The 24,984-nt window shown below is 50.7% G+C and overlaps 1 protein-coding gene across 2 annotated transcripts; it reads right to left on the minus strand.

Annotated features, from left to right (window-relative positions):
• Nucleotides 1-7,536: 7,536 nt before the first annotated feature.
• TMEM229B (transmembrane protein 229B) lies at nucleotides 7,537-22,427 on the minus strand. Of its 2 annotated transcripts, none has more exons than XM_007987064.3 (2): nucleotides 22,319-22,427; nucleotides 7,537-9,125 (listed from the first exon to the last, which is right to left on the minus strand). In XM_007987064.3, exon 2 carries the CDS (start codon nucleotides 9,102-9,104, stop codon nucleotides 8,601-8,603), a length of 504 nt encoding a protein of 167 aa, XP_007985255.1. In that variant the 5' UTR covers nucleotides 9,105-9,125; nucleotides 22,319-22,427; the 3' UTR covers nucleotides 7,537-8,600. The 2 variants fall into 2 exon arrangements, with proteins under 2 accessions (XP_007985255.1, XP_037840607.1); XM_037984679.2 differs by having other exon boundaries at nucleotides 7,537-9,122; nucleotides 22,319-22,424.
• Nucleotides 22,428-24,984: the final 2,557 nt, after the last annotated feature.

Here is a 24,984-nt window from a genome sequence, read left to right on the forward strand (position 1 = left end):
GGGAGTGAAATGGTCAGATCTGCATCTAAACAGAAACTTCACAACAGCTACAGGTATATCTTGGGGTGCCTAAATCCTTGTGTTCCCTCCCAGATGACCACACACTGTGCTTCCAGCTCTCACTCCTCATGGAATTCCTAAGTAGGTACAAAATGCAAGGGCTTCAGCCACTGTGCCCGGCCCGGGCTGGAATCTTGCTGTCCAGAAATGCAGACATTTACTGTGCTCTGCCAGTTGCCTATACTCCTCGACCCCTATACTGGGGTGAATGGTGACCCACCCAAAAGGTGTAGCCATGCCCAAGCCCCCTGAAGCTGTGAATGCTACCTTATTTTGAAAAGGCGTCTTTGCAGATATAATTAAGGATCTTAAGATGAGATCATCCTGGATTACCTGGGTGGGCCCTACATGCAATGGTAGGTGTCTTTTTAAGAGACAGAAGAGGAGGAGACCATGTGACCACGGTGGCAGAAATGGGAGTGATGCTGCCACAAGCCTAGGAAGCCAAGGATCGCCGGTAGCCACCAGAGGCTGGAAGAGGCAAGGCCAGATCCTCCCCTAAAGCCTCAGAGGAGATGCAGCCTGCTGATGCCTTGATTTGACCTCTGCCTTCCAGAAGTGTGGCAGAGCACAGTTCCATTTTTTCGAGCTACTCATTTTGTGGTCATTCATTACAGCAGTCCTAGGACACTAATACAACCCCATACTCTAAGAAGGTTCAGCCCCAGGACCCTTCACCATCTGGTGGACCCTTCTAAACCAGAAAACTTCCCTTCTGTTTAGAAGCTGTAATTGTGACAGAGGCAAACAGCCAGACCATATCATCTGTGGATCTCCTTCTCTCTATTGTTTGGCACTAAAAGGCTCCCTTTGCCCAAACCAAGAAAGTGTATTACCAGAATGAAACAATGGATGGATCAGTGGAGCTGGATCTTTGGTCAAGGCTGGAAGACTCTAAGAGGGACATGCTGGCAGGACTCTGCAGGGATTAATGGTTTGGAAACAGGGAGGAGGACAGTGAGTTGCTGGTGGGTACAGAAATGGTGGTGGGTACAGAAATGGCATGGATGGTTGTAGTCTAAATAGATTCCTAGCTTCAAGTTCCCAAAAGAGCCTGGGAACTGGTGTTCCGGAACACTCAGCCTGGCCTTTAGGGTGGGTTCACTAACACTCCACTTGTCAAGAGTTTCTTAAAGCACTCACTATGTGCTTGCTGTGTTCGGCGCTGTACCCAGCTAGGCAACTGGCAGGGCACAGTAAATGTCTGCATTTCTGGACAGTAAGATTCCAGCCTGAGCCGGGCACAGTGGCTCACATCTGTAATCCCAACACTTTGGGAGGCCAAGGCAGGTGGATCACCTGAGGTCAGGAGTTCAAGACTAGTGTGGTCAACATGGCAAAACCCCTTCTCTACTAAAAATACAAAAAAATTAGCCAAGCATGGTGGCACGGGCCTATAATCCCAGCTAGTCAGGAGGCTGAGGCAGGAGAATCACCTGAACCCAGGAGGTGGAGGTTGCAGTGAGCCGAGATCGTGCCACTGCACTCCAGCCTGGGTGACAGAGCAGGACCCCATCTCAAAAAAAAAAAAAAAAAGATTCCAGCCTATCTCTGAAAGTATCAGTAATCAACCTATCAACCTTTGAGTGTGTAATAAGTGTCTCTTCCTGGAAGAATCCTTACCCAACCCTGTAGACAGGGTCCTCTGTCAGAGCTTCTGTTCTGGAGGACTGGTCAACATTGTAATGTTAGGGGCTTCCCTTCAATATCTTCAGCATCACAGGAACTAGCCTGGTCCTTGGCTCACTGTAGGTATCTAATAAAGAGTTGATGAGTTAAACAGGTGAGTTCTCAGTTCCATCTGGGTTTTCAGAAGGCACTGGCGGAAGGTTCTTATCTTGTTAGGAGAAAGGTTTCAGCTGTTAGTTTCAAACACTCTGAGTGCACTGACAGCCAGGGGCCCAGGTTTCATGCCAAGACAAGGAAATAGGATCAAAGAGAAAAGGCCCAGGGCAAAAAGAAGGGTGTGGGTGGGTAGGAGGGAGGGAGGGGAAAGGGTATCAAAGCTAAACTCAGCATTGGTAGAGGCCACAATTTCACAGCTCTCCTCCACGAGGTGGGATCTTTGTGCCAATTGTCTTAAGTCTTGGCTAAGATGGCATTCTACAGTTCCTTTCTTATAACTCCCTCTCTCTCCCTTCCCTCCCATTCTCAAACATTTTAATTTAACTGCAAATAGCACCTACATGAGCTGGACTCAAAAGGCATCCAGAAACTCATCAAGTACAAAGGGGCATTGGACTCACCACAAATCCTGCCCCCCGTGGAAGGTCTCTGCTTATATTGAACAAAAGAGTGTTTTGCAGAGAAATGTGGTAAATCTGGGTGGCCAACTCTTTGCCAACAGACTTATCCTGTAAAACTGAGAAATAATGGTGGCCATCTGAAATGGGAAGAAATGAGAGCATGCATGTAGGGCCCCAAGTTCTGTGCCTGGCCGCAGTCACGGTACTGGCAGTCTTGAGGCTAGCCTGGGAACCACAGCTGCTATTTCAATTTTTTTTTTTTTTTTTTTTTTGAGACGGAGTCTCGCTCTGTCGCCCAGGCTGGAGTGCAGTGGCGCAATCTCGGCTCACTGCAAGCTCCGCCTCCCGGGTTCACGCCATTCTCCTGCCTCAGCCTCCCGAGTAGCTGGGACTACAGGCGCCCGCCACTGCGCCCGGCTAATTTTTTCTATTTTTAGTAGAGACGGGGTTTCACCATGATCTCGATCTCCTGACCTTGTGATCCGCCCGCCTCGGCCTCCCAAAGTGCTGGGATTACAGGCGTGAGCCACCGCGCCCGGCCTTTTTTTTTTTTTTTTTAGGTGGAGTCCTGCTCTGTAACCCAGGCTGGAGCGCAATGTTGCAATCTCGGCTCACTGCAACCTCTGCCTCCTGGGTTAAAGCAATTCTCCTGCCTCAGTCTCCCAAGTAGCTGGGATTACAGGCATATGCTACCACACCCAGTTAATTTTTGGATTTTTAGTAGAGATGGGGTTTCACCATGTTGGCCAGGCTTGTCTCTAACTCCTGACCTCAGGTGATCCACCCACCTCAGCCTCCCAAAGTGCTGGGATTACAGGTGTGAACCACCGCACCTGGCCAGTGTTTCAATTTTAAAGACCTGGCTCCTCTAACCTGCTGTATGAGGAATCAGTCACTCCCTTTTCCTCTGTTTCCCTCCTTTGGTTGTACCAGGGCAGTGTAAACATTGCAGCCTTCTGAGATAGGCACCCAGGAAGACCAGGCAAGACTACAGCCATGTACTCACTGTCAGTAAACATTAGGCTTTCACAAAGTCCGGGCAGACTTCAGAAGATGTGGCTGAAGTCCTTAGTGTTAGCTCTCCTGGGGCATTTCTCTCAACACAGTGTTGTTAGTGCCCTTTGGACTGGGTGAGGGAGGGGTGGAGGAGGTGAGGAAGGGAAGTGTCAAGAAAGGCAGGAGCCCACTGAGTAGAGTCGGGAAGTAGCTGGCACTTTGGGAGGCCAAGGCAGGTGGATCACCTGAAGTCAGGGGTTCGAGACCAGCCTGACTAATGTGGCAAACCCCGTCTCTACTAAAAAATACAAAAATTAGCCAGGCCTGGTGGTATGCACCTGTAATCCCAGCTACTTGGGAAGCTGAGGCAGGAGAATCACTCAAACCTGGGAGGTGGAGGTTGCAGTGAGCCGGGATTGCACCACTGCACTCTAGTCTGGGTGATAGAGCGAGATTCCATCTCAAAGAATAATAATAATAATAATAATTTTTTAAAAAGGGTCTTGGGCCCCCTCGGTCTTCTCGCTCGGGGACCTGCCTCTTGCCTCTTCTCTGAAGCTCCATAAAGGAGACCCTGTTTCACTTTGCTTGCCTCTTTTTTCTATAAAATCTTGTTCTGAGAGAACTACCTTGTACATTTGTTTATGCTCACATGTAAATGACTGCTGGGGATTTATGCTAGCTCATTTTCATAAGGGAAAAAGCTTTCAGTCAAATAAATGAAAACCTTCAAGTGAGGGAGGCAGAAGGCCCTCCTAATGATTTAGAAAGCACACTGTCTACACCATCCAGAAAAGCAGCAGGTGTTCTATAACCCAGCTGTGACGGGGGCCCATGCCATTTGCGTTTAGCTGAAATGACTGAGCAACTTCAAGACAGGGTCTCACTGTCACTTAGAGTACAGTGGTGCAATCATAGCTCACTGCAACCTCTAACACCTGGGCTCATATCATCCACCTGATTCAGGCTCCTGAGTGTCTGGAATTATAGGTGTGTGCCACCATGCCTGGCTTTTTTTTTTTTTTTTTTTTTTTTGGTAGAGATGGTGGTCTCTGTATGTTGCTCAGGCTGGTCTCAAACTCCTGGGCTAAAGTAATCCTCCTGCCTCAGCCTCTCGAAGTGCTGGGATTATAGCTGTGAGCCACCATGCCCAGCCTGACTGAGCAACTTCTGAACCCTCCATCCTCTTCCTGGAAGTAGGAAAGTAGGCAGAGGCCTGGTGGTGGTGGTGGTGGCAGGAGGACAGGGAAGCTCAATGGAGCAGAGGTACATAACGGGGGAGAGATTACTCCCTCCAAATGCACTTCTCTGAAAAAAACAGGGCTGCCAGAGAGGAGTACAGAGCTATTTTTTCAAAGCATGACTTTCAATGTAACATCACTTTCAAAGTAAAGGGCTCTGGCCTTCTATGTCTTTGGGGGTACCCTCAGCCACCCTGCTTGGTCCCTCCTGCCTCATGAGATGTCCCAGGTCATGGCTGGTGTTTCCAGGAGGAGCTCGCCTCATGGGCAGCTGCAGCCAACCTGCAGTCTACCTGGATACTGCCTGGGATCCCCCTCTGCCTGGGTGCATGGCACCAAAGTAAGGCCTGGATCACATTATGCTACCTGAGAATTGGGGTCAGGGTGTGAATTCAGGTTACCAGAGAGTGTCAGAGCAGAGACAGTAAGAAGGATTGGCAGGGAGTGTCACCTGCTCCGTCCACGGGGCAGCCCCACCCAATAGCCCTCTTGGTTCAGGAGGGCATGATGCCAGGGTGCCAAGGGCCTGGCCTCCAGGAGCCCCTGGGAAAGTGGTTCCAAAAGAGGAAAAACAGATGGGCCAGAGCCAGTCCTGGAACACAAACACCAGTATATTTTATGTGCACAAATGTGAAAAGGAAGAGACAGAGGGACCAACGGAGACACAGAGCAGGCAATGGGTTCACAAACCGGTCATGTGTCCTTCTCAAAAGCTGCCCAACTGGGAGACAGTCCCACCCACCTCAAAGGCCCTTTAGCAGAGCTGGGGCCTGCAGCTTCTCCAGGTCTGGGTGGCCTCAGGGTGGAAGGCACTCTCCCTGCCATGGCTCCCCTAAGGGCTGGGCCTCTCACCTGTCTGCATCCCAGGGTGATGCCTACACACCCCAGGGCTTCATAAATGCAGGTTCTTATGAACTGACCCATTCAGCAGCTGCCTTCCCAGGAGACCCATGCAGAGCAAGGGACCAAGACGAAAGGGCTTCACAGGGACTCCCTAGGTATTATTGCTGTGAATAAGCATAGGCCATTGTGACTCACTGGCATTGAAGAGGGGACAGGGCACATGGGATGCCTAGCAGATGTCAGAAGCAGTTCAACCATGCAGGGCAGCACATTGCAATCTGTAACTCAGAGATGCTGCCATGTCCAGTGGAGAGAGGCCCAGGACACCAGAGGTTCATGAATAGCCAGCAAACACTCCCCACCAGCACCCTTTTTTTTTTTTTTTTTTTTTTTTTGAGACAGAGTCTTGCTCTGTCGCCCAGGCTGGAGTACAGTAGCCGGATCTCAGCTCACTGCAAGCTCCGCCTCTGGGGTTCACGCCATTCTCCTGCCTCAGCCTCCCATGTAGCTGGGACTACAGGCGCCCGCCACCTCGCCCGACTAGTTTTTTGTATTTTTTAGTAGAGACGGGGTTTCACCGTGTTAGCCAGGATGGTCTCGATCTCCTGACCTCGTGATCCACCCGTCTCGGCCTCCCAAAGTGCTGGGATTACAGGCTTGAGCCATCGCACCTGGCCCCCACCAGTACCCTTAATGCTTGGTAGGGCTGGGTTTATTCCAAACTTTGAGTCCCTGGGCACTAAGGGATTGGGGACCTGATACCCAAAAAAGCAAGAGTTGAAGTCTGGGCTATTCCTAGTGAGATCTGAACCTGTAGATCCCGTGGTCACACCATGGGTTGTTGCCTTCCTTTGTTGGAGGTTTGATGCCTTATGAGGGGCAATTGGAGAAATGGGACCTAGATGGAGCAGAAACACAATGCTGGATGTTGCCAGGCACAGAGGCATACCCCCAGGACCTCCTGCACTTGGGAACTTATAGGACCCAGAGAGTAAATGGTGCCAGGGAATGCCCACAAGGCAACGTCTGGAGCAGCAAGACCTGGTGGGCCAACCAAGGACTTGCTCTGGCTGAGAATTATGGAGGCATCAACAAGCTGGCCACTGGACTCAGTTGTAGAATACGAGTGTGAAGGTGGGTAGTGTGGTCTAGGGGCCCATATGGAAGGCCTGAAGGGGTGCTAGGAGACTAAGACAACATGGAGTTGAGGACAGAACCAAGGAAACAATTGCTCGGAGAGAACGGAGAAGGCAGACAATATTCTCCTCCTGGAATTTTCTCCATCTATAGATGGAAAACAATCTACTCCCACCAGAAGCCTGATTCTCTGTAATCCCCAAAGCCCTGGAGTTGGGGCCACAATAAAATCAAAAGGAGGGCTGGCCCCTGCAGAAAGTAGTTCATCCCTGGATTTGAGGAGCCTGCCCAATAAATAGGCTAGGAAATACCCTTCGTTCTGCTCTGGACAGGGCTAACTGCAGAAAATCCTGCCAAAGGCAGAGTCTGCAAGCTTTTCTTCAGACCTAGAACACAACTGTGGCCCACCCCACCACACCCTGCAGCCTGGGTTGTGCTATCGGCACAGTATGGGCAGGGCAGCCAGCAGGGAAGAGGACATTCTCTCCACAGGTGATACCGTCACTTTGTAATGATCCATAAAAAGGGGAAGGCTAATTTCTACCTAAGAGCCCTACTGTGGTCAAGAAGAGACCATGTCCCATGGGATGGGGCACTTTCTAACAGACCCTTTCCCTTGAGGAGTGAGAGCGCCAGTAGGCTGGAGGAAGTATTTCACCTGTCCACTGCCAGCAATGGACCTGTCACAGGGCAAAGTGGGGCAGGGGAATCAAGGTGCCAATGCCCATGAGTGTGGCAGGGTTAATACTGTTTAAGGAGTAAGCTCAAAGGGTCAGCCTCGCTGGGAGGAGTTTGGGGAGAGGGCAGCCCTGAGGTTCTGCTACAGGGCTGGGGCTATGGCAGAACCAGAACTGATACCCTCCCACAAAGGAGGCTCCAAGGAGCCTTCTACAGCTGCAAGGTCCTCCTCTCTTTCTTCCTCTCATTCTCCATCGGTCTCCAACGCTGGATACCTGGTTTCTCCATCCCATAGAAAGCTAAACTGCTCAGTTTTGGCTTGAAAATAAACCAGGCAGGGAATAGACAACCTAGAACTCTGCCTTTTCCCCACCAAACTGACTCGCCTCTAGGTCACCATTGGGGACCCACAGAGTCTATCCCAGCCTGCCTGTGCATTGGAGGGCATCATTTGTTCTCAGCTAAGCCACTGAGAAGGGAGCACTGCCATAGCCCACTAGACCGGGGGTAGGGAGGTGTAACTCAGGAACTCCTCAGGCATCAGGCCAGCGGGAAGAGTGGAGGGAAGGGCTGCAAGGGGGTGGGGGTTGGGGGTGTCTCAGGGCTCCATCTCCCGCAGCTCCTGCGCTGGCTAGGGAGCTGGGGTGGGGCAGGTGTGGTGACCGACATGGATAAAGAGCTGCTAGTGGTAAAGGCCTTGAAAACAAGACAGAAAAGGGGGAAACGCCACCGAACACACGGGGATTGAAACCTCCAAAAGCCCAAGGTTGGTGGGAATCCAGCACCACGGGGGCCCCAGAAGGCCAAGGGAGCAGCGCAGGGCCCTGGGGGAGGGGAGAGGAGCCAAGGGAGGGTCTCCCAGCCCTTGCAGACCAGCGTTGCTGCCACGCAGCCTCCTGGCTGCCCAGTCTCTCCTCGGCTGCAGCTTAGCAGGCCCCTGGGGAGGTATTGGTTGCAAGCAAGCACCTGAATATTGCCTAATGGAACCAGCCAAAGCTTAACTAAATCCAGATCAGAGGGAGGGAGGTCAGGCCTTGCCTCCCACCTGCGGCCCCATTCTCATTGTCCCTTAGCCAGGACAGGGCCTGCTGCTTCCAAAGTCAACTATATAGTCCATCGCTGCTCAGCCACAGGCCTTCTGGCACCAACCCCTGAGCTGGGCCAGGACCCATGGACCCTTCCCAATGTCCCTCTGCTGCCTCCACACCCCATCCCCCAACAGCTGACCACGGCCCCCCAACACTGGCCCCCGCGGAGGTTAGGGGGCTCTGTGTGCCCCACAGGGCTGAGACTTGGCCGGGGCAGGGTTTTTGCTGCATGGATGGGGCAACTTCACCAGCTTGGTCTCTTTGTCCTTGAGTTCCATGAGAGATCCCCAGGCCCCCCACCCGCTTCCTACTCAGTCAGTCTTGACATGGCCATTGGCCAGGGCCAGGGCGCCACTGGGCTCCCCGGGTTCAGCGTCCTTGTCGAAGCGGAGGCGGAGGGTGTTGCGGATGATGAACTGCTCCATGATGAGGGCCCCACAGAACCAGGGCACGGCGTACTCCAGGGTGATGAGGCCCATGAAGTCAAAGTCGAACTGGGAGTAGTCCCAGGGGCAGGCGTTGAACTGGCGCAGGATGAAGCCGGTGGTGAACTCCCACAGGTAGGTCCAGAGCGTGTAGATGAGGCAGCGCAGGAGCAGCGGGCAGCGGCCACGCAGCCGCAGGTACATGCGCTCCACGATGAGGATGGAGGTGCCGTAGATGAAGAGGGCCCACACGCTCGTGACCCCTGGGAACTTCCAGTTCAAGTTCACCACGAACTCCCAGGCCGCCGTGAACATCACCTCGCAGAAGTAGCCGTGGATGGCGTACAGGTACCAGCGGGACAGCGCCGTCAGGGGCTCTGCAGAGGCCATGGCGCTGACTGGGGCTGGCTGCTGGGGGCACAAGAGAGACAGGTGAGGGCCGGGTGTGGTGGTTCACACCTGTAATCCCAGCACTTTGGGAGGCTGAGGCGGGTGGATCACTTGAGGTTAGGAGTTCAAGACCAGCCTGGCCATCATGGTGAAACCCCATCTCTACTAAAAATACAAAAATTAGCCAGGCGTGGTGGTCTGCTCCTGTAATCCCAGCTACTCGGGAAGCTGAGGTAGGAGAATCACTTGATCCCGCAAGTCAGAGGTTGCAGTGAGCCAAGATTGCTCCACTGCACTCCAGCCTGGGCGACAGAGAGAGACTCTGTCTCCAAACAAACAAACAAAAACAACAACAACAACAAAAAAACAAAGCAAAGAACAGAATAACCCACCCACCCCACTGACTTCTCTGCAACTCTATCCAAATGCTACTTAGAGGGAGGTGTCTGTACTCCCTACAGCTTTTTTGGATTATCTGTGGTCAGTTGAAGAGTCGGCTGGCCTGGTCCACCAATCAACCCCATTTCTAGACTACTTGCTGATTTCTCAGCAGGCCTGTCCACTGGGGACCCCATTTCTTGCTCCACTTCTCAAACAGTTCCATGTCACTCATATTTCTGAGATGTAAGTGACCCATCACATTTGTCCTTGTACGTGTGCATGCCATTTTTTAACCATGTTTAAGTGTACAATTCAGTGGCCTTAAGTACATTCACATTGTTGCACAACGATCACCACCAACCATCTCCAGAACTTTTTCATTGCCCCAGACAGAAACTTTGTATCCATTAAATACAAACTCCCATTCCGCATACCCTCAGCCCTGGCAACCACTATTCTATTTTCTGTCTCTATGAATTCAACTACTCTGGGTGCCTCATATAAGTGGAATCATACAAACACTGTCCTTTTGTGACTGGCTTAGCATAACCGGCTTAGTTTTCACTTAGCCTGACATCTTTAAGGTTCATCCATTTTGCAGCACATGTCAGAATTTCCTTCTTTTTTTTTTTTTTTTTTTTTTTTTTTTGAGACGGAGTCTCACTCTCTCGTCCAGGCTGGAGTGCAGTGGTGCGATCTCGGCTCACTGCAACGTCCACCTCCCAGGTTCAAGCAATTCTCCTGCCTCAGACTCCTGAGTAGCTGGGACTACAGGCGCACGCCACCACACCCGGCAAATTTTTGTATTTTAGTAGAGACGGGATTTCACCATGTTGCCCAGGCTGGTTGCAAACTCCTGAGCTCAGGCAATCTGCCCGCCTTGGCCTCCCAACATGCTGGGATTACAGGCATGAGCCACTGTGCCCGGCCAGAATTTCCTTCCTTTTAAAGGCGGAATCATATTCCATTGTATATATCACCATATGTTGTTTATCCATTCATCCATTGATGGACACCTAGGTTGCTTCTACCTTTTGGCTACTGTGAATAAGGCTGCTATGAACATGGGTGTACAAAGGTCTATTTGAGTCCCTGCTCTCAACTCTTTCAAGTACATATGCAGAAGTGGAAATACTGGATCATACGGTAATTCTATAGTTTACTTTCTGAGGAACCACTGTGCTATTTTCCACGGTGGTCACACCATTTTACATTCCCTATCAGCAATGTACAAGGGTTCCAATTTCTCTACATCCGCCCCAAACACTTGTTATTTTCTGTTTTGTTTTTATAATGGCCATCCTAATGGGTGTGAGGTAGTTCTCTCATTGTGGTCACATTTGTCTTTGCTCCATTAAATGGGGTTTTGGTGTTTGGTTTCAGTGTTGAAGGGAAACCAATGGATTGACACAGGAAAGTCCTCCCCTGTCCTTCTGGCTCCCTTCCCCTTCCCTCTTTTAAACCCCACCAGTCTTCAAGGCCCGGCTCCCATGCTGCTTCTCTCTACTTTCTCCTTGCCCTCCACCGGTGACTGTCTCTACCACTTATCTGGTCCCTTATCAGGTGCCACCCCATTGTCTTTTTGAGGAACGTGCTCTCATGATCCAACTAGCCTGTGAACTTCTTGAAGACAGTGACTGTTGCACAGGCCAGTGCTTTGCGGCCTTGACACAGGCCTCTCCTGGGCAGGCATGTCCTGTTCATGTCCTGTTCATGTCCTGTTCATGTCCTGTTCATGTGGAGGGTAGCGTGGGAATGCATCAAGAATGGGAAGGTGGGGCTTGAGAACATAAATCCCAGCTCTGCCAGCTGCCAGTGGCTTCACATCTCTGTTGATCCCCTCTCCAAGGTGGGAGAAGAGATAGAGGTTAAAGAGATGACATCTGTAGTATGCACACCTGTCTGGGAATCCCAGCCTCACATTTCAGCTGAGGCAGGCCTGGTCACATTAATACCTACCCATCCTTGTGCATTGCTCTGTGGTCTTCCAAGCACTTCATTCACATTTTGTCATGGATCTTACATAATTAAGATTCAGGCTGGGTGCAGTGGCTCATGCCTGTAATCCCAGAACTTTGGGAGGCCGAGGAGGGTGAATCACCTGAGATCAGGAGTTTGAGACCAACCTGGCCAACATGGTGAAACGCCATCTCTACTAAAAATACAAAAATTAGCCAGGGTGGTGGCAAGCGCCTGTAAACCCAGCTACTTGGGAGGCTGAGGCAAGAGAATTGCTTGAACCCGGGAGGTGGAGGTTGCAGTGAGCCAAGATCGTGCCACTGCACTCCAGCCTGGGCAACAGAGCACGACTTTGTCTCCAAAATAAATAAATAAATTAAAAAATAAAATAAAATAAAAAAGATTCATGTGAAGGTCAGATAATTTTACTCCCATTTTTTTGCAGTGAGACAGTTAGAGCTCAGAGAGGGAACATCATTTGTCCTATATCTCAGGGCCAGTAAATGGAAGAGCTGAGACTAGAACCAATATCTCTTGCTTTCTACTTCAAAACTCATCCCCTGCACACGACTACCCATCTCTTAGACATACGTACGAAATGTTACTCCCCTGCTCAAAAATGCTCGATAGCAGCCAGGCACAGTGGCTCACGCCTATAATCCCAGCACTTTGGGAGGCAGAGATGGGCAGATCACCTGAAGTCAGGAGTTCAAGACCAGCCTGACCAATATGATGAAACCCTGTCTTTACTAAAAATACACCAAAAAAAGGATGGGTAGGTATTAATGTGACCAGGCCTGCTTCAGCTGAAATGTGGTGGCATGTGCCTGTAATCACAGCTACTTGGGAGGCTGAGACAGGAAAACTGCTTGAACCTGGGAGGTGGAGGTTGCAGTGAGTAGGGATTGCACCATTGCACTCCAGCCTGGACAACAAGAGCGAAACTCTGTCTCAAAAAACAAAACAAAACAAAACAAAAAAAGCGATGTTCGATAGCTCCCTATTTCCTAATGAAACACAACAGCATCCTTGGCCTGCCATTGAAGATTCTTCATGACCTTACCCCAACTGACATCTTCAGCCTTTTCCTCACAATCCAGCTCTTCCTGTCTTTCATTTCCATGTCTTTGCAGGTCCTATTCATTCTATTAGGCCTGCCTTTCTCCTCTTACTTCCGTGAGTATAAACCAGGTTACAGGTTACCTTCAGAACAGAATCTCTTTCATCCCCTCAGGTCCCAAGTCCTCTCTTCCTCTTCTGAATTTCTACAGCACTTACTCTGTCTCACTCCCTTTGGTACCGGTTATTTTCTGTTATATTATGTTGAGAATTTCAGTCCCCGGCCAGACCTCTTTCCTGTGTGCTGCACCTATAGCTCCTGCTCTTCTCTAGACAGCTCCCCGTAATATCCCACAGGCATCCCAAACCCCTTTCCTAAATCAAACCCATGGGCAGGTGTGGTGGCTCATGCCTGTAATCCTAGCACTTTGGGAGGCTGAGGCAGAAGGATTGCTCGAGCCCAGAACTCTTGAGTTCAAGACCAACCTAGGCAATGCAGTGAGACCCTGTCTCTAAAAAATCAATAAATAGAATCAAACCCATTATCTTTTCCCCAAAACCTGTTTCTCTCCTAAGACCCCCACCCCAATTAATGGCACCACCATGCACCCAGTTAGAACCAGAGGTCTCGAAGTCTCTCTGGCTTCCTCTGCCACATCCCCACCCTAACATGAGTTCCTGAGAGTGAGGGCCTTGCCTGCCTGGTTCAGCACAGTATACCCGGTCCCTGGCACAAAGCCCAGCACACAGTAAGCGTTCGAGAAAAGAATAAAGACATCTCTTAGTTAGCAATTGCCATATAACAAATCATCCCCAAAACCCTGGCCTAAAACAATTACTGTCTACTATTACAGCTCACATGTCTGTGGTTGGCAGGCGGCTGGGGCAGTGTAGCTCCGCTCCCCCTGTCTCTCATCCTCCTCTGGGGCCCAGTGGACTTACCTGGCCATATTCTTCTCATGACAAGGGCAGAGGCACAAAGGTGAGCAAGCCCAGCGGCACAAGTGTGGTTCAAAACCCTGGTTAAGCCATGCCCACCAACATCCCACTGGCCAAGGGAAAGCCACCAAGTCAGCAACCAACTCCCACCCTTTCTATCTCTTAAATATCTTTGGGATCCATCCCCTCCTCTTCATTATTCTTCTCATTGCTGCCACTGCTCTGGTTCACGCCCTCATCATGTCTCACCTGGATGACTCCAAAGGTCTCCCAGCTTTGCCTTCTTCCTTCTAATTCACTCATCATAGGACGAAAGAGTGTATAGAAAAAATGCAACCTTTCTAAAATGCAACTCCAATGTTTCTCACCACTTAAAGCCCATGAGTGAATCTTCAACATCTACAGAGTAAATAAAGCTCAAACCCCTGGGGACTGCTGGCAAAGCCCTTCACAACTTGTCCCTGCCTCCGATCCTGTCCTCCAGATCTCTACCTTGCTGTTTTTGCTACCTGGGCCCCTCCCAGGGCCGGTGAACCCTCCTTAAAGACCCAGCTCTTCCTCTGTGAGGACTTTCCTAAGCACCCTGACTCCAGACTGTCTGCCCACTTCTGCACCCTCCCTTCTCTGTGGTGACAGAGAGCACTCTGCTTTGCTGGATTCATCTGAAGGCCAGCACCAGCAGCCTCCTGAGGAATGCTTGTTTAAGATAGTGGTAAGAGAAAAAAGCAGGATTCAAAACTGAATATTCAACCTAACTCTGATTCTGCAAAGGCATGCATATGTGCACATATACAAAAAAATTAAACAACGATCATCTCTGGATGTGATTTTTTTCTTTATATTTTTCTGCATACTTTTTTTTCCTAACAAGCATGTATAACTTTTATAAAACTAAAATTTCATCTTAAAAATGCTTAAGGAGCCTGGACACAGTGGCTCACGCCTGTAAACCCAGCACTTTTGGAGGCCAAGGTGGGTGGACCATGAGGTCAGGAGTCCAAGACCAGCCTGGCCAACATGGTAAAACCCTGTCTCTACAAAAAGTACAAAAATTAGCTGGGCACGGTGGCGCGTGCCTGTAATCCCAGCTACTCGGGAGGCTGAGGCAGAAGAATTGCTTGCCTGTAATCCCAGCTACTCGGGAGGCTGAGGCAGAAGAATTGCTTGAACCGGGACCCAGAAGGTGGAGGTAGCAGTGAGCGAGATCATGCCACTGCACTCCAGCCTGGGCTACAGAGCAAGATTCTATCTCAAAAAAAAAAATGCTTGTGGAGGCTGGGTGCAGTGGCTCACGCCTATAATCCCAGCACTTTGGGAGGCCAAGGTGGGTAGATCACCTGAGGTCAGGAGTTCGACACCAGCCTGGCCAACATGGTAAAACCATGTCCCTACTAAAAATACAAAAATTAGCCAGGTGTGGTGGCATGCGCCTGTAATCCCAGCTACTCGGGAGGCTGAGGCAGGAGAATCACTTGAACCTGGGAGGCAGAGGTTGTGGTGAGCCGAGATAGCACCACTGCACTCTAGCCTGGGTGACAGAGTGAGACTCCATCTCAAAAATAAATAAATAAATAAATAAATAATCCTTGTGGAATGAATACGTATTCATTGTATTCATATATCATATATAGAAGGTGTTCAATGAATTTGCTAAGCAAATGAACTCAAAGAAACCTGAAGTCACATAAAATTAATGCAGGCTCTTCCCTCATGGGTCATCCAACAACAAACCATGCCTCACAGGTCTGAATATGGCCAGCTGGTCAAGCTCAGGGGCCCCAGATGATCCTAACTGCCTGAGTTGGAATCCTGGCTCATGCTTTCCACCTGTGGGACCTAATGGATGCTATCCAACCACCCTGTGCCTCAGGGTCCTTGTAGGTAAAGTGAGGATAATGGAAGTAATAACCACAGAAGGCTGTTGTGAGGATGAATGAACTAGTACCTATACTCTACTTAAAATACAGCTAAGGCTCCAGAAAGGGCAGCTGTCATTTCTGGCACAGGGCCAGGCTTCTGGACATTCCCCTCCTGCTTTTACGCCACCTCCTACCCGATGCAGGGTCACTGTGCCCCTGCTTTCGGCAGCCTCCAGGCAGCCCTTCCTGTCAAGCAGGCTAGGTCTTCATTGCAACCCTGAGCACCAAGCTAGCGAGCCAAGAAATCCGGTGGCAATAATGACCCCACATATGGCCCTCAGGAAAACAAAACTCCCACAAACATCCCAGGAGAGTGAAGGTGAGCCTCCAGCTGCCTTGTGGCTACTGAGGGATGAATGGAAGAGGAAGGGTGTCAGAGCCAGCCCGGGGGGCAGGCTTGAAAAGACAGTAGAATGAAAGGGGCACAGCTTCTCACCCCCTCATTTTATCCTATACTTCCCACCCCCAGGCAGGAGAGAACAGATCCATGCTCCAGGCAAACACACTGAGGAGGACTGAGGGCCTGAGACAGATGGCACAGCACAGGGATGTGGAGACCTCTGGACCTCCTACCCCGACTTAGGCCCCAGGACCTGCACGGATGCCCCTGGCGCTCCCAGCCCCCAGGACCCGGGCTGAGGGAAGGGGAACCTCACAGGGGCTCTCCTGCAGCAGCCTGACATGACTGCATGGATCTCATCACTTGGACCAGATCCTGGGCCTTGAGGCTGACTTTAAACCTTGCTCTTCTTGCCTCTGATCTCTCTGGGATGGTCCAGAACGGTTTCCCAGCTGTAACAGATGGGAGGGTCCAGTCTCTTCCCCAACCCCAGCAGATAACTTGGGAGAGTTAGACCCCAAAACCCTGGGAGCAGAAGCAAGATGAAAGGGGTAGCTGTCAAAGGGACAGAGAAACCTAGGGTGAGAGACAGCAAGTTGCTGAAAAGAAGAGAGAATGGAGTTCATGTCTGTAGTCCCAGCACTTTTGGAGGCTGAGGTGGGAGAACAGCTTGAGGCCAGGAGTTTGAGACCAGCCTGGATAACATAGCGAGACCACCATCTCTACAAAAGGAAAAAAAGTAGCCTGGTTTGATGTGGTGTGCCTGTAGTCCCAGATGCTAAGGCAGGAGGATCCACTAAGTTCAAGAGTTCGAGGCTACAGTGGGCTATGATTGTGCCACTGCACTCCAGCATGGACAATGAGCAAGACCCTGTCTCTTAAAGAAAAGAAAGAAAGAACAATGAAGAAGCAAGATGGGGCAGAGAGAAACAGGGTGTGCCCCAAGCCCAGATTCTGTTTCTGGGCAGCAGGAAGCCATGGGTAGTAGATGGAGGGGAAGCACACCACGGCAATGTCAGACAGTGTCCGAGGGTGGAGCTAGCAGAACATAACTGGTCCATGCAAGACCAACAGGGGAAATGAAAGACCTGGGTCAGGGCAGAAGATGGGGTTGAAGATAAAGGAATAGGAGACACTGTCATTGGCTGAGGTGGCAGCTCCCAGTGTGGTGGGGGAGATGATAATATTAGAGGCTGGGCGTTGACTTGGTTGCGTTTTCAGAACCCCACTCTCCAAACCCATTTCTAATCAGCACAGGAGCTGTGCTTAACTTTGAACTAGGACAGGCTCAACCACCCGATACAGGGCCTAGACAGGCCCCTATTCCCTGCCCTGGCCTCCACCCACCTGACTCACTCTACCCCTGGGCCCCTTCCACTAGCTCCTTGCTCAGCCCTGGGATCAGAGCCCTGGTAAAGCCTGCAGCAGGAAGAACTGGCAGCTCAGGGGACCTTGGCTTCTTTCTCCTGGTGACAAACAAAACTGTCCTGAGACCTGTGACATGAAGATAGGACGGCCCAGGAACAGAAATTCAGAGTCGATTGAAGTGGAGGAGAGTGTGAGCAAGGTTGAATGCAGGAGGACAGTGTTTGGAGAGAAAAGGACAGCTTCACAAGCAGGATTTGACTGAACAACACTCTAATCCAAGAGTCCTCATACCTGATGAAAGGGCCTGGGCAAACAGAGTCCCAGCGAAGGGCCAGGACTGAAGGTGACTTGTGAGGGCTGGGAACTACCCCTCCAAGGGAACAGGTGATGGGGAAGAAGAAGGGGAGCTGGCTTTCAGAGCCCTGCTCACTAAGAGCATCTCACTGGCTGCTCTCCGAGCCTGCTGTTCCACAGGGTGGCAGGGGACACGGCCAGCAGTTGAGAGGGGTAAAGAGGCTGCCATAAAAGTCTAAGACAGGCTGAAGGCAAAACCAGATGGAATAACCGCCCTTGGTTTTGTCAGAAACTCCCATCTTGTTTCAGGGGCCTAAGGTGCCACAACACAATGACTCTGGGAATTTTGTCCAGAGAAGCATCTGGCCAGGAAATCAGGATTCCCCTTCCGTGCAACCGGCCTGAGAAGGCCTTCCGCTTTCACCCCACTCACTTCCCAAGCTTCACTCCCTAGCCCCAGGGATACCCATCACTACAGTTCCATGTTCTGGGGAGACCCACAGCCCTTCTAGGAGGCCCCTGAGGGCAAGGCAGTGGGGCACAGCTTCAGGAACCCCTGGGTGGCTCTGTACTGAAGGTGAGTGGCTTCAATGAGGAAAGGGCAGAAACTTCCCCTGTGGTCGTTAAGTTAGCAGGGAGGAAAACAGGGCTTGCTCAGGGCCAGAAGGGAAGCAAGTGGAGGGAAACTCCTGTAGCCACTGGCTGGTGCACATGCCGCAGACTTCCACCCTCTTGCTGTGGGCACCCACCCAGGAAAGCCCCTGGGACCAGTGATACTGCAGGCCTTGACAAAATCCTCCCTCCACCTCCCAAGACACAGTGATAATAATAACCAGGTACTCTTCTAAGTATTTCCATGTATTAACTGGAAAAAATCCTCAAGCCCATTTTACAGATGGGAAAAGTGAGGCAGAAAGAGACTACACTTTTTTTTTTAGATGGAGTCTCACTCTGTTACCCAGGCTGGAGTGCAGTGGCACGAACTTGGCTCACTGCAACCTCTGTCACCCCGGTTCAAGCGATTCTCATGCCTCGGCCTCCCGAGTAGCTGGGACTACAGGGCGCACGCCATCACACCCAGCTAATTTTTGTATTTTTAGTAGAGATGGGGTTTCACCACGTTGACCAGGCTGGTCTCCAACTCCTGACCTCAAGTGATCTGCCTGCCTGGGCCTCCCAAACTGCTGGGATTATAGGCATGCGCCACCACGCCTGGCTGAGCCTACATTCTAATAACTATAAAAGGCAAGTCTGGGATTCAAACCCCACAAATCGGGCTCCAGAGTCTTTGCTCCTAATCAGCACACTGCACCGCCCTCGAGGCTGACTACAGGCTCCTCTGAGGGCACTACCATTTTCTGAGTTCCTGCTTCTGGAAGGCTGGGATGGTATGTGGAGAGACAACAGGAAGTAAGGAGAAGGCTGTGAACTTCTAGGTGGATCATTAACAAACATCCCAACTGAGCGTCAGCACTCCTAACGGCTCCCAGCCTGTTCTTCAGGATCCACACAGAGGCCCTCTAGGGTCAAAGCTGACAGTCACAGGACCGTGACAGTAACCAACCCTCAGGCCTCAAGGCATGCGCCACTCAAAGGCCCCTCACCAGGACACACAACCCAGAGGCCCCTTGACTGCCAGCCCACCCCAGTGCTCCTGGGAGTCTCAGATGGCCCAGTCCTGCCATGGAGAACTACCCCTCCAAGCGAACAGGTGATGGGGAAGGGGAAGGGGAGCTGGCTTTCAGAGCCCTGCTCACTAAGAGCATCTCACCAGCCAAGAGCAGGGCCAGCTGCCCAGAGGAGCAACAGTCAGCATGTCAGGAGCAACGGTCCAAACACAGAGGATTTTAGGGGGGCTCAGATCCCAAGCAAACCCCAGCAGGAGGCAGGGCAGGGTGACTGGGCTTAGGGGATGGAGTCAGTTCTGGCACAGAGGTCCCTGGGGCTCAGGAAGTAAAGAGCGCTCTACACGTGGGGGGCGGCAGGCTGACATCCCAGACCTGTATGTGGCTGCCTTGCTGTTACCGTTCAGATCTCAGCTCAGCTGTCACATCTCAGGGACTTTTGATTCCCCAGTCCAAAATAGCCTCTCTGTCACTCACATCATTCCACTTTATTTTCTACATAGCACTTTCACTTTCTGATATGTTGCTTCTTATTTATGGTCTGTGTCTCCTCAACTAGAATGAAAGCTTCATGAGGGCAGGGGCACTGTCGTGTTCACTGCTGTGTAATCAGTGCCTAGAGTGGTGCCTGGCAATAATACCTAGTAATACTTGTGGAATGAACGGATGGATGAATGGGCCCAAACAGGCCCAGGCCCTTAAACACTGATGAGGGCAGGTATAAATGCTAGCTGCCTCAGTCTCTCTTCCCTCCTTTCTTGAGAAATATAGCCTTATAAAATGTTTAATTCTCGTATTTAATTTTTTTCTGATTAAAGCAACATGTGCTGAAATTTAAACATTACAGAATGACATAGAAAGCAAAAGTTCCCTGTAATCACACATCTTAGAGAAAGTCACTATTAATGGTATGTTGTGTAGTAATCCGGATTCAATTTTATTTTTTAAAAAGCCAATCCATGCATCATAGAAAAAGCATTCATAGGCCAGGCATGGTGGCTCACACCTATAATCCCAGCATTTTGGGAGGCTGAGGCGGGAGGACTGCTTGAGCCCAGGAGTTTGAGACCAGCCTGGGCAACATAGTGAGACCTCATTTCTAATAAAGAAAAAGCATTCATAATTCCAGGCTAACAGAGATTATCATTTCTCCTTTGCAATATTTTCCTATGTGTGTATTTTACAAGTCACCATAATATACTTATTCTGCAACCTGCCATTTTTACTTGTCATAACTATTTTTCCAAGTTGTTATATAGCCTCTGTGCTCATGATTATAACGGCTGTGTAATATTCCAGCAAGTGGAAAACTGTAATTTACTTAACCTAGATGTCCAAAGGAAACAACTGTTTCCCATTTCTACTACTGCAGATGATAACGAGAATTACCTTTAATGCCTGTAATGGAAGAATTTAGTCCTTTTCTTCTCTGGTAATATTTCCTAATAAGATTTCTTAATGGATAATTCCAGAAGGGGAATCACTGAACCAAACGGTACAACAGCCTTAAGGCTGATGGTATAAATTGCTGTGGGGAGATGTGTCTCCCATCTGAGTCACCACGCTCCCACAGAGGCATTCATGGCCATCTCTCTACCTCCAACCCCCCTTCTACAGTTTAGGCTTGCTCACACCACCCTGGCTACAAATCAACTCAAGAACACACTTCCTGAAAAACACTCCAGTCAAACTGACTTTGCAAGCCCAGGCTGAGTGGAAAACAGATTCTGGCCCTGAATTATAGACTCTCAACTAGGAGAGTCAAGATCTACCTAAAGTGGAGAAAGACCTGATTACTCCTTATCTACTCCCTGCAAATTCCTGCATGGAATCTGAAGCTCTGGGCTCCCATGGACCAGCCTAGGAACTCCTAAAAAAGCTTCTCTTCAAGATTGCAAAAGCCCAGCTCTGCCTGCCATGCCTTCTAGGGAACTTCCTTCCTGCAGGTCTCTGATCCCACCAGGCTACAGGCCCTGCATAGACATAACAGCCTTCAGGCCAGACAGGCCTCTGGGGGTTGGGAAAGCAGCCAATTGTCATTTTTTAAGGCATCATAATTAAGGAAAAGCCAGGGGCTGAGGCTGGAAAGAAAGGCCTGTAAGGACAAGCAGGGCTGTGCAGTTAGGAGCCTCTCGCCATACCTCGAGCTTGTCTTGCTGAGGAGGAGATGCTGCTGCTGACATGTGGCAAAAACAAGAGGACCTGCTCCTCCAGATCCCCTGGTGGTCACTCTTATGGCAACTAAGGCTCACAAATCTCCCCACCTCCCAGGGCCCTGGATGCCCTACTCCAGGCCTCCTAGACCAGCACCACATACAAGCTCATGGCTTCTGGGCAGAGTCCAGTCCCAGGTGATGCACGGTCCTCACTGCACAGATCTGAAGCCTGACGGCCAAAGTAGATGCTGTTTCCCAGGTGTGGGTGCTCACTTCACTTCACTCACGCCAGCAAATCTGAATGATATGGTTTGGCTGTGTCCCCACCCCAAATCTCATCTTGAATTCCCACATGTTGTGGGAGGAACTGGGTGGGAGGTAATTGAATCATGGGGCCAGGTCTTTCTCATGCTCTTCTCGTGATAGTGAATAAGTCTCATGAGATCTGATGGGTTTTTGTTTTGTCTTGCTCTGTTGCCAGGCTGGGGTGTAATGGCATGATCTCGGTTCACTGCAACCTCCGCCTCCCAGGTTCAAGCCATTCTCCTGCCTTAGTCTCCCGAGTAGCTGGGACCACAGGTGCATGTCACCACACCCAGCTAATTTTTGTATTTTTAGTAGAGATGGAGTTTCACCATGTTGGCCAGGATGGTCTCAATCTCTTGACCTTGTGATCTGCCCACCTTGGCCTCTCAAAGTGCTGGGATTACAGGCATGAGCCACAGTGCCCGGCCAATCTGATGGTTTTATAAGAGGGAGTTTCCCTGCACAAGCTCTCTCTCTTTGCCTGCCACCATCCATGTAAGATGTGACTTGCTTCCCCTTGCCTTCCACCATGATTGTCAGGCTTCCCCAGACACTTGGAATTAACCCTCTTTTTCTGTATAAATTTTCCAGCCTTAGGTATGTTTTTATCAGCAGCATGGAAACAAACTAACACACTGGGTCTGGCCTGGCTTTTAGAGGCCATGTGGCCATAAGACGGCTCCAGCATGTGATGGCCCGATATTGCTTGACATTCCCCTCCCATTGCAGAACTGCAACCCTGCGACAGGACCTTGGATGGGGAACAGGCTCAGAACTAGAACCTCCAGACTTGTGCCCATGCTGATGAGGTGCTGAGCAGGCAGGATCACTGGGCTGGTGATCCCCTGGGTGCTTGTAACATACTCACTTATCACACCCTTGAGTGTGCAGCTCACAACAGACATCAGGATCTTTGTCCAGGAGTGTCCCAGGATAACCTTTGTTGGCTGGGCCTCAGTGCCATTCTCAGCAACGTAGGCAAGCATCAGCCCTAGGACTCAGGTGATCCTTGGCTGGGGGGCTGGCAGCTTCCATGTGTCCCTGGGAATAAAAAAGGAGGCCTTTATCAGCTCAGACTGCCCCCAGCAGATCCAAGGCAAACACTGCAAGGACCTGGGCTCTGGGCTCAGCACCAGACACTCATCCCCACCTTGGCCACCAAGGCCCCCTCCTGCCCCCTCCTCTCTGCATCCAGTTTGCTCAGGTCTGATTAATCCAGCCACAAGAGTCTGGGATGGTCCTGGACAATCCACATGTCGGGGGTTAGGACTTAGGGCTTCTTGCCTGAATGTGTGCACACTTGTGAATCTGAGAGGAGCTATAATTTTAGAATCCAGTTACATCCTCATTCAGCTTCAAATTACATTCTCACCTTCACCCTGTAGTGGGTACATCTGTTCTCAAGGGCGGTCAGAACCTCATGGAAGGCAGACAATGTAGGACATCTGTTTCAGCATTTTGAAAGCAGAGAGCAACCGCACATGCAGAAAAACAAAATGTGTGCTAAATCTTTCTATGTACAATTCTACCTCTCCAATATTTATTCATCTCATTTTATTATTTTGGTTGAGGCCCTTCCTATGAACATCAGTAGCCGGCTACAAGCTAATACAAATCTTACTTTATAATGCCCTTTGCCATGTACTTAAAAAAAAAAAATCAAGTAGAGACAGGTCTTGCTATGTTGACCAGGCTGGTCTCAAACTCTTGGCCAACCCTCCCACCTCAGTCTCCCAAAGTGCTAGGATTATAGGCATGAGCCACTGTGCCTGGCCAGCCATGTACACATTTTTAATACTATCCCTAAGACTTGACTATTTAATGGAGATTCCAACATTTTTTGTTTTAATATGAAAGTGCTAAAGCTTCCCTGAAAACCCCCTGGATATAGCACCATCTGCATATGCCCAAGGACAGCACTCAGGCCCAGCATGGCCCTCTGGGACAGCCCAGCCGCTCAGAAGTTGAGAACAGTACGTGGCTAGGGGTGGGAGCTGGCATTCCCCCGTGGATGACCAGGCAGGATGGACCAGAGGCGCTGGCCTGTGCTGATGCCCATGTCCACCTTCCTCCCTCCCCTCTGGCCCCCAGGCTCTCTGAGTAGACGCCACTTGGGCCCTTGCTCAAGCTGACAACCTGTGAGGCAGCCAGGCAGCCGAGGAGAAGTGAAAGGGCAGGAATGGGGGACCTGAAACTCACTGTATGGTGTGGTTTCGGGGGGTGCCTCCCCTGGGTCTCCCCTCGGGGCCTCTGCACTGAGAGCATCACAGTGGGCTGCTGTACTCAGCCTTGCCTTCCCCTCCCCAGCTCCTTCACAAACGGGACCCTCCAACCCTCCGTGACCTGTCCATCTTTCCCGCTTCTCCCAGCCTGCCGGATGGCGGACAGGGGTCACCTCGGCACGTACCTATCACCTTGAGGAAAAGGCTTTAACGGGGCATGTCCGAACCCTCTGGGACTCCCTCTCCACCAGCACCACAAGGACCATGTGCCTGGGGCGTTCAATCCCACCTGTGGCGACTTCCCCTACCCTAGGCCCTCAGCCACATCCACGGCACAAGTCAGAACTAAAACAGAAACAGAAACCAAAGACCACATCCTGCCGGCACAGCCTGAGGGTTTCTGCAGCCAGCTCTGGAAGCCCACTGCCTGCTGGGGTGCAGCCCTGGCACATGAAGCCCCAGCACTCAGAACAGACTCCTTTTCGGGGCAGCGTCCCACCAGACACCTCCCGCTTCCTGAGTGGCAGGCTTTTTCCCCAGGAAAAACTTAGTTGCAGGGAGGAAGAGATGATGGTGCTGCAGGGGTCACACCTCTTCCTCCAAGTGCATAAGCTGTCCCTAGGCCTCACTGACACTCCCTATTCCCCAAGAGTAGGTCCCAGGGGACAGAGGACATGAGGCTCCTTTGAGGACTGCAGGACCTGAACCAGAGGTTCTTGGAGCATATGAATGAATGATGAGCTTTTATAGGAACTAACATATGGATGGAACTTAGATCCTCTCTCATGATTTTCTCAGGCTCCTGTGGGGCAGGGAGGGCAGAAATGGTCTCCTCTATTTTAGAAATGAAAACACAGAGGGTTCAGGACAGTAAGAGATTTGGCCAAATCCAAACATTTGATTCAAATCCCAGTCCTCAGCCTCCAGAATCACCCTGTCCCCATACGACGTGCCTTCGAACTGCTTCCCACCCAAATCTCATCCTTAAGGCACATGTCTGCACGCAAGGGTCTTCAAGTCAATGTAATCTACTTAGTTCGTTCCAAATAAGCTGCTTATTTTGCAAACTTACAGCTGAGTTTGTCCATGCAGCTTCTCGTAAATATGCCTGAGACGCTGCTGGGAGCATGAAGAAGCAGAGACCACCGGCCTGTTTCAAGCTCTGTCATCTCTCCTGCCCTCCTCTGCAACCACCATTCTGACTCCTTCTTCCAGACCCTGCTCCCTCCTCACTCCTTCACGATGCCATCCCACAGCCTCCAGGTCATTCCATCACTGATGTTCCCAGGGGGATCTGACCATCCTTCAACTG

This window comes from Chlorocebus sabaeus, chromosome 24 (genome assembly GCF_047675955.1).
Source record: "Chlorocebus sabaeus isolate Y175 chromosome 24, mChlSab1.0.hap1, whole genome shotgun sequence".
Lineage (NCBI taxonomy): Eukaryota > Metazoa > Chordata > Mammalia > Primates > Cercopithecidae > Chlorocebus > Chlorocebus sabaeus.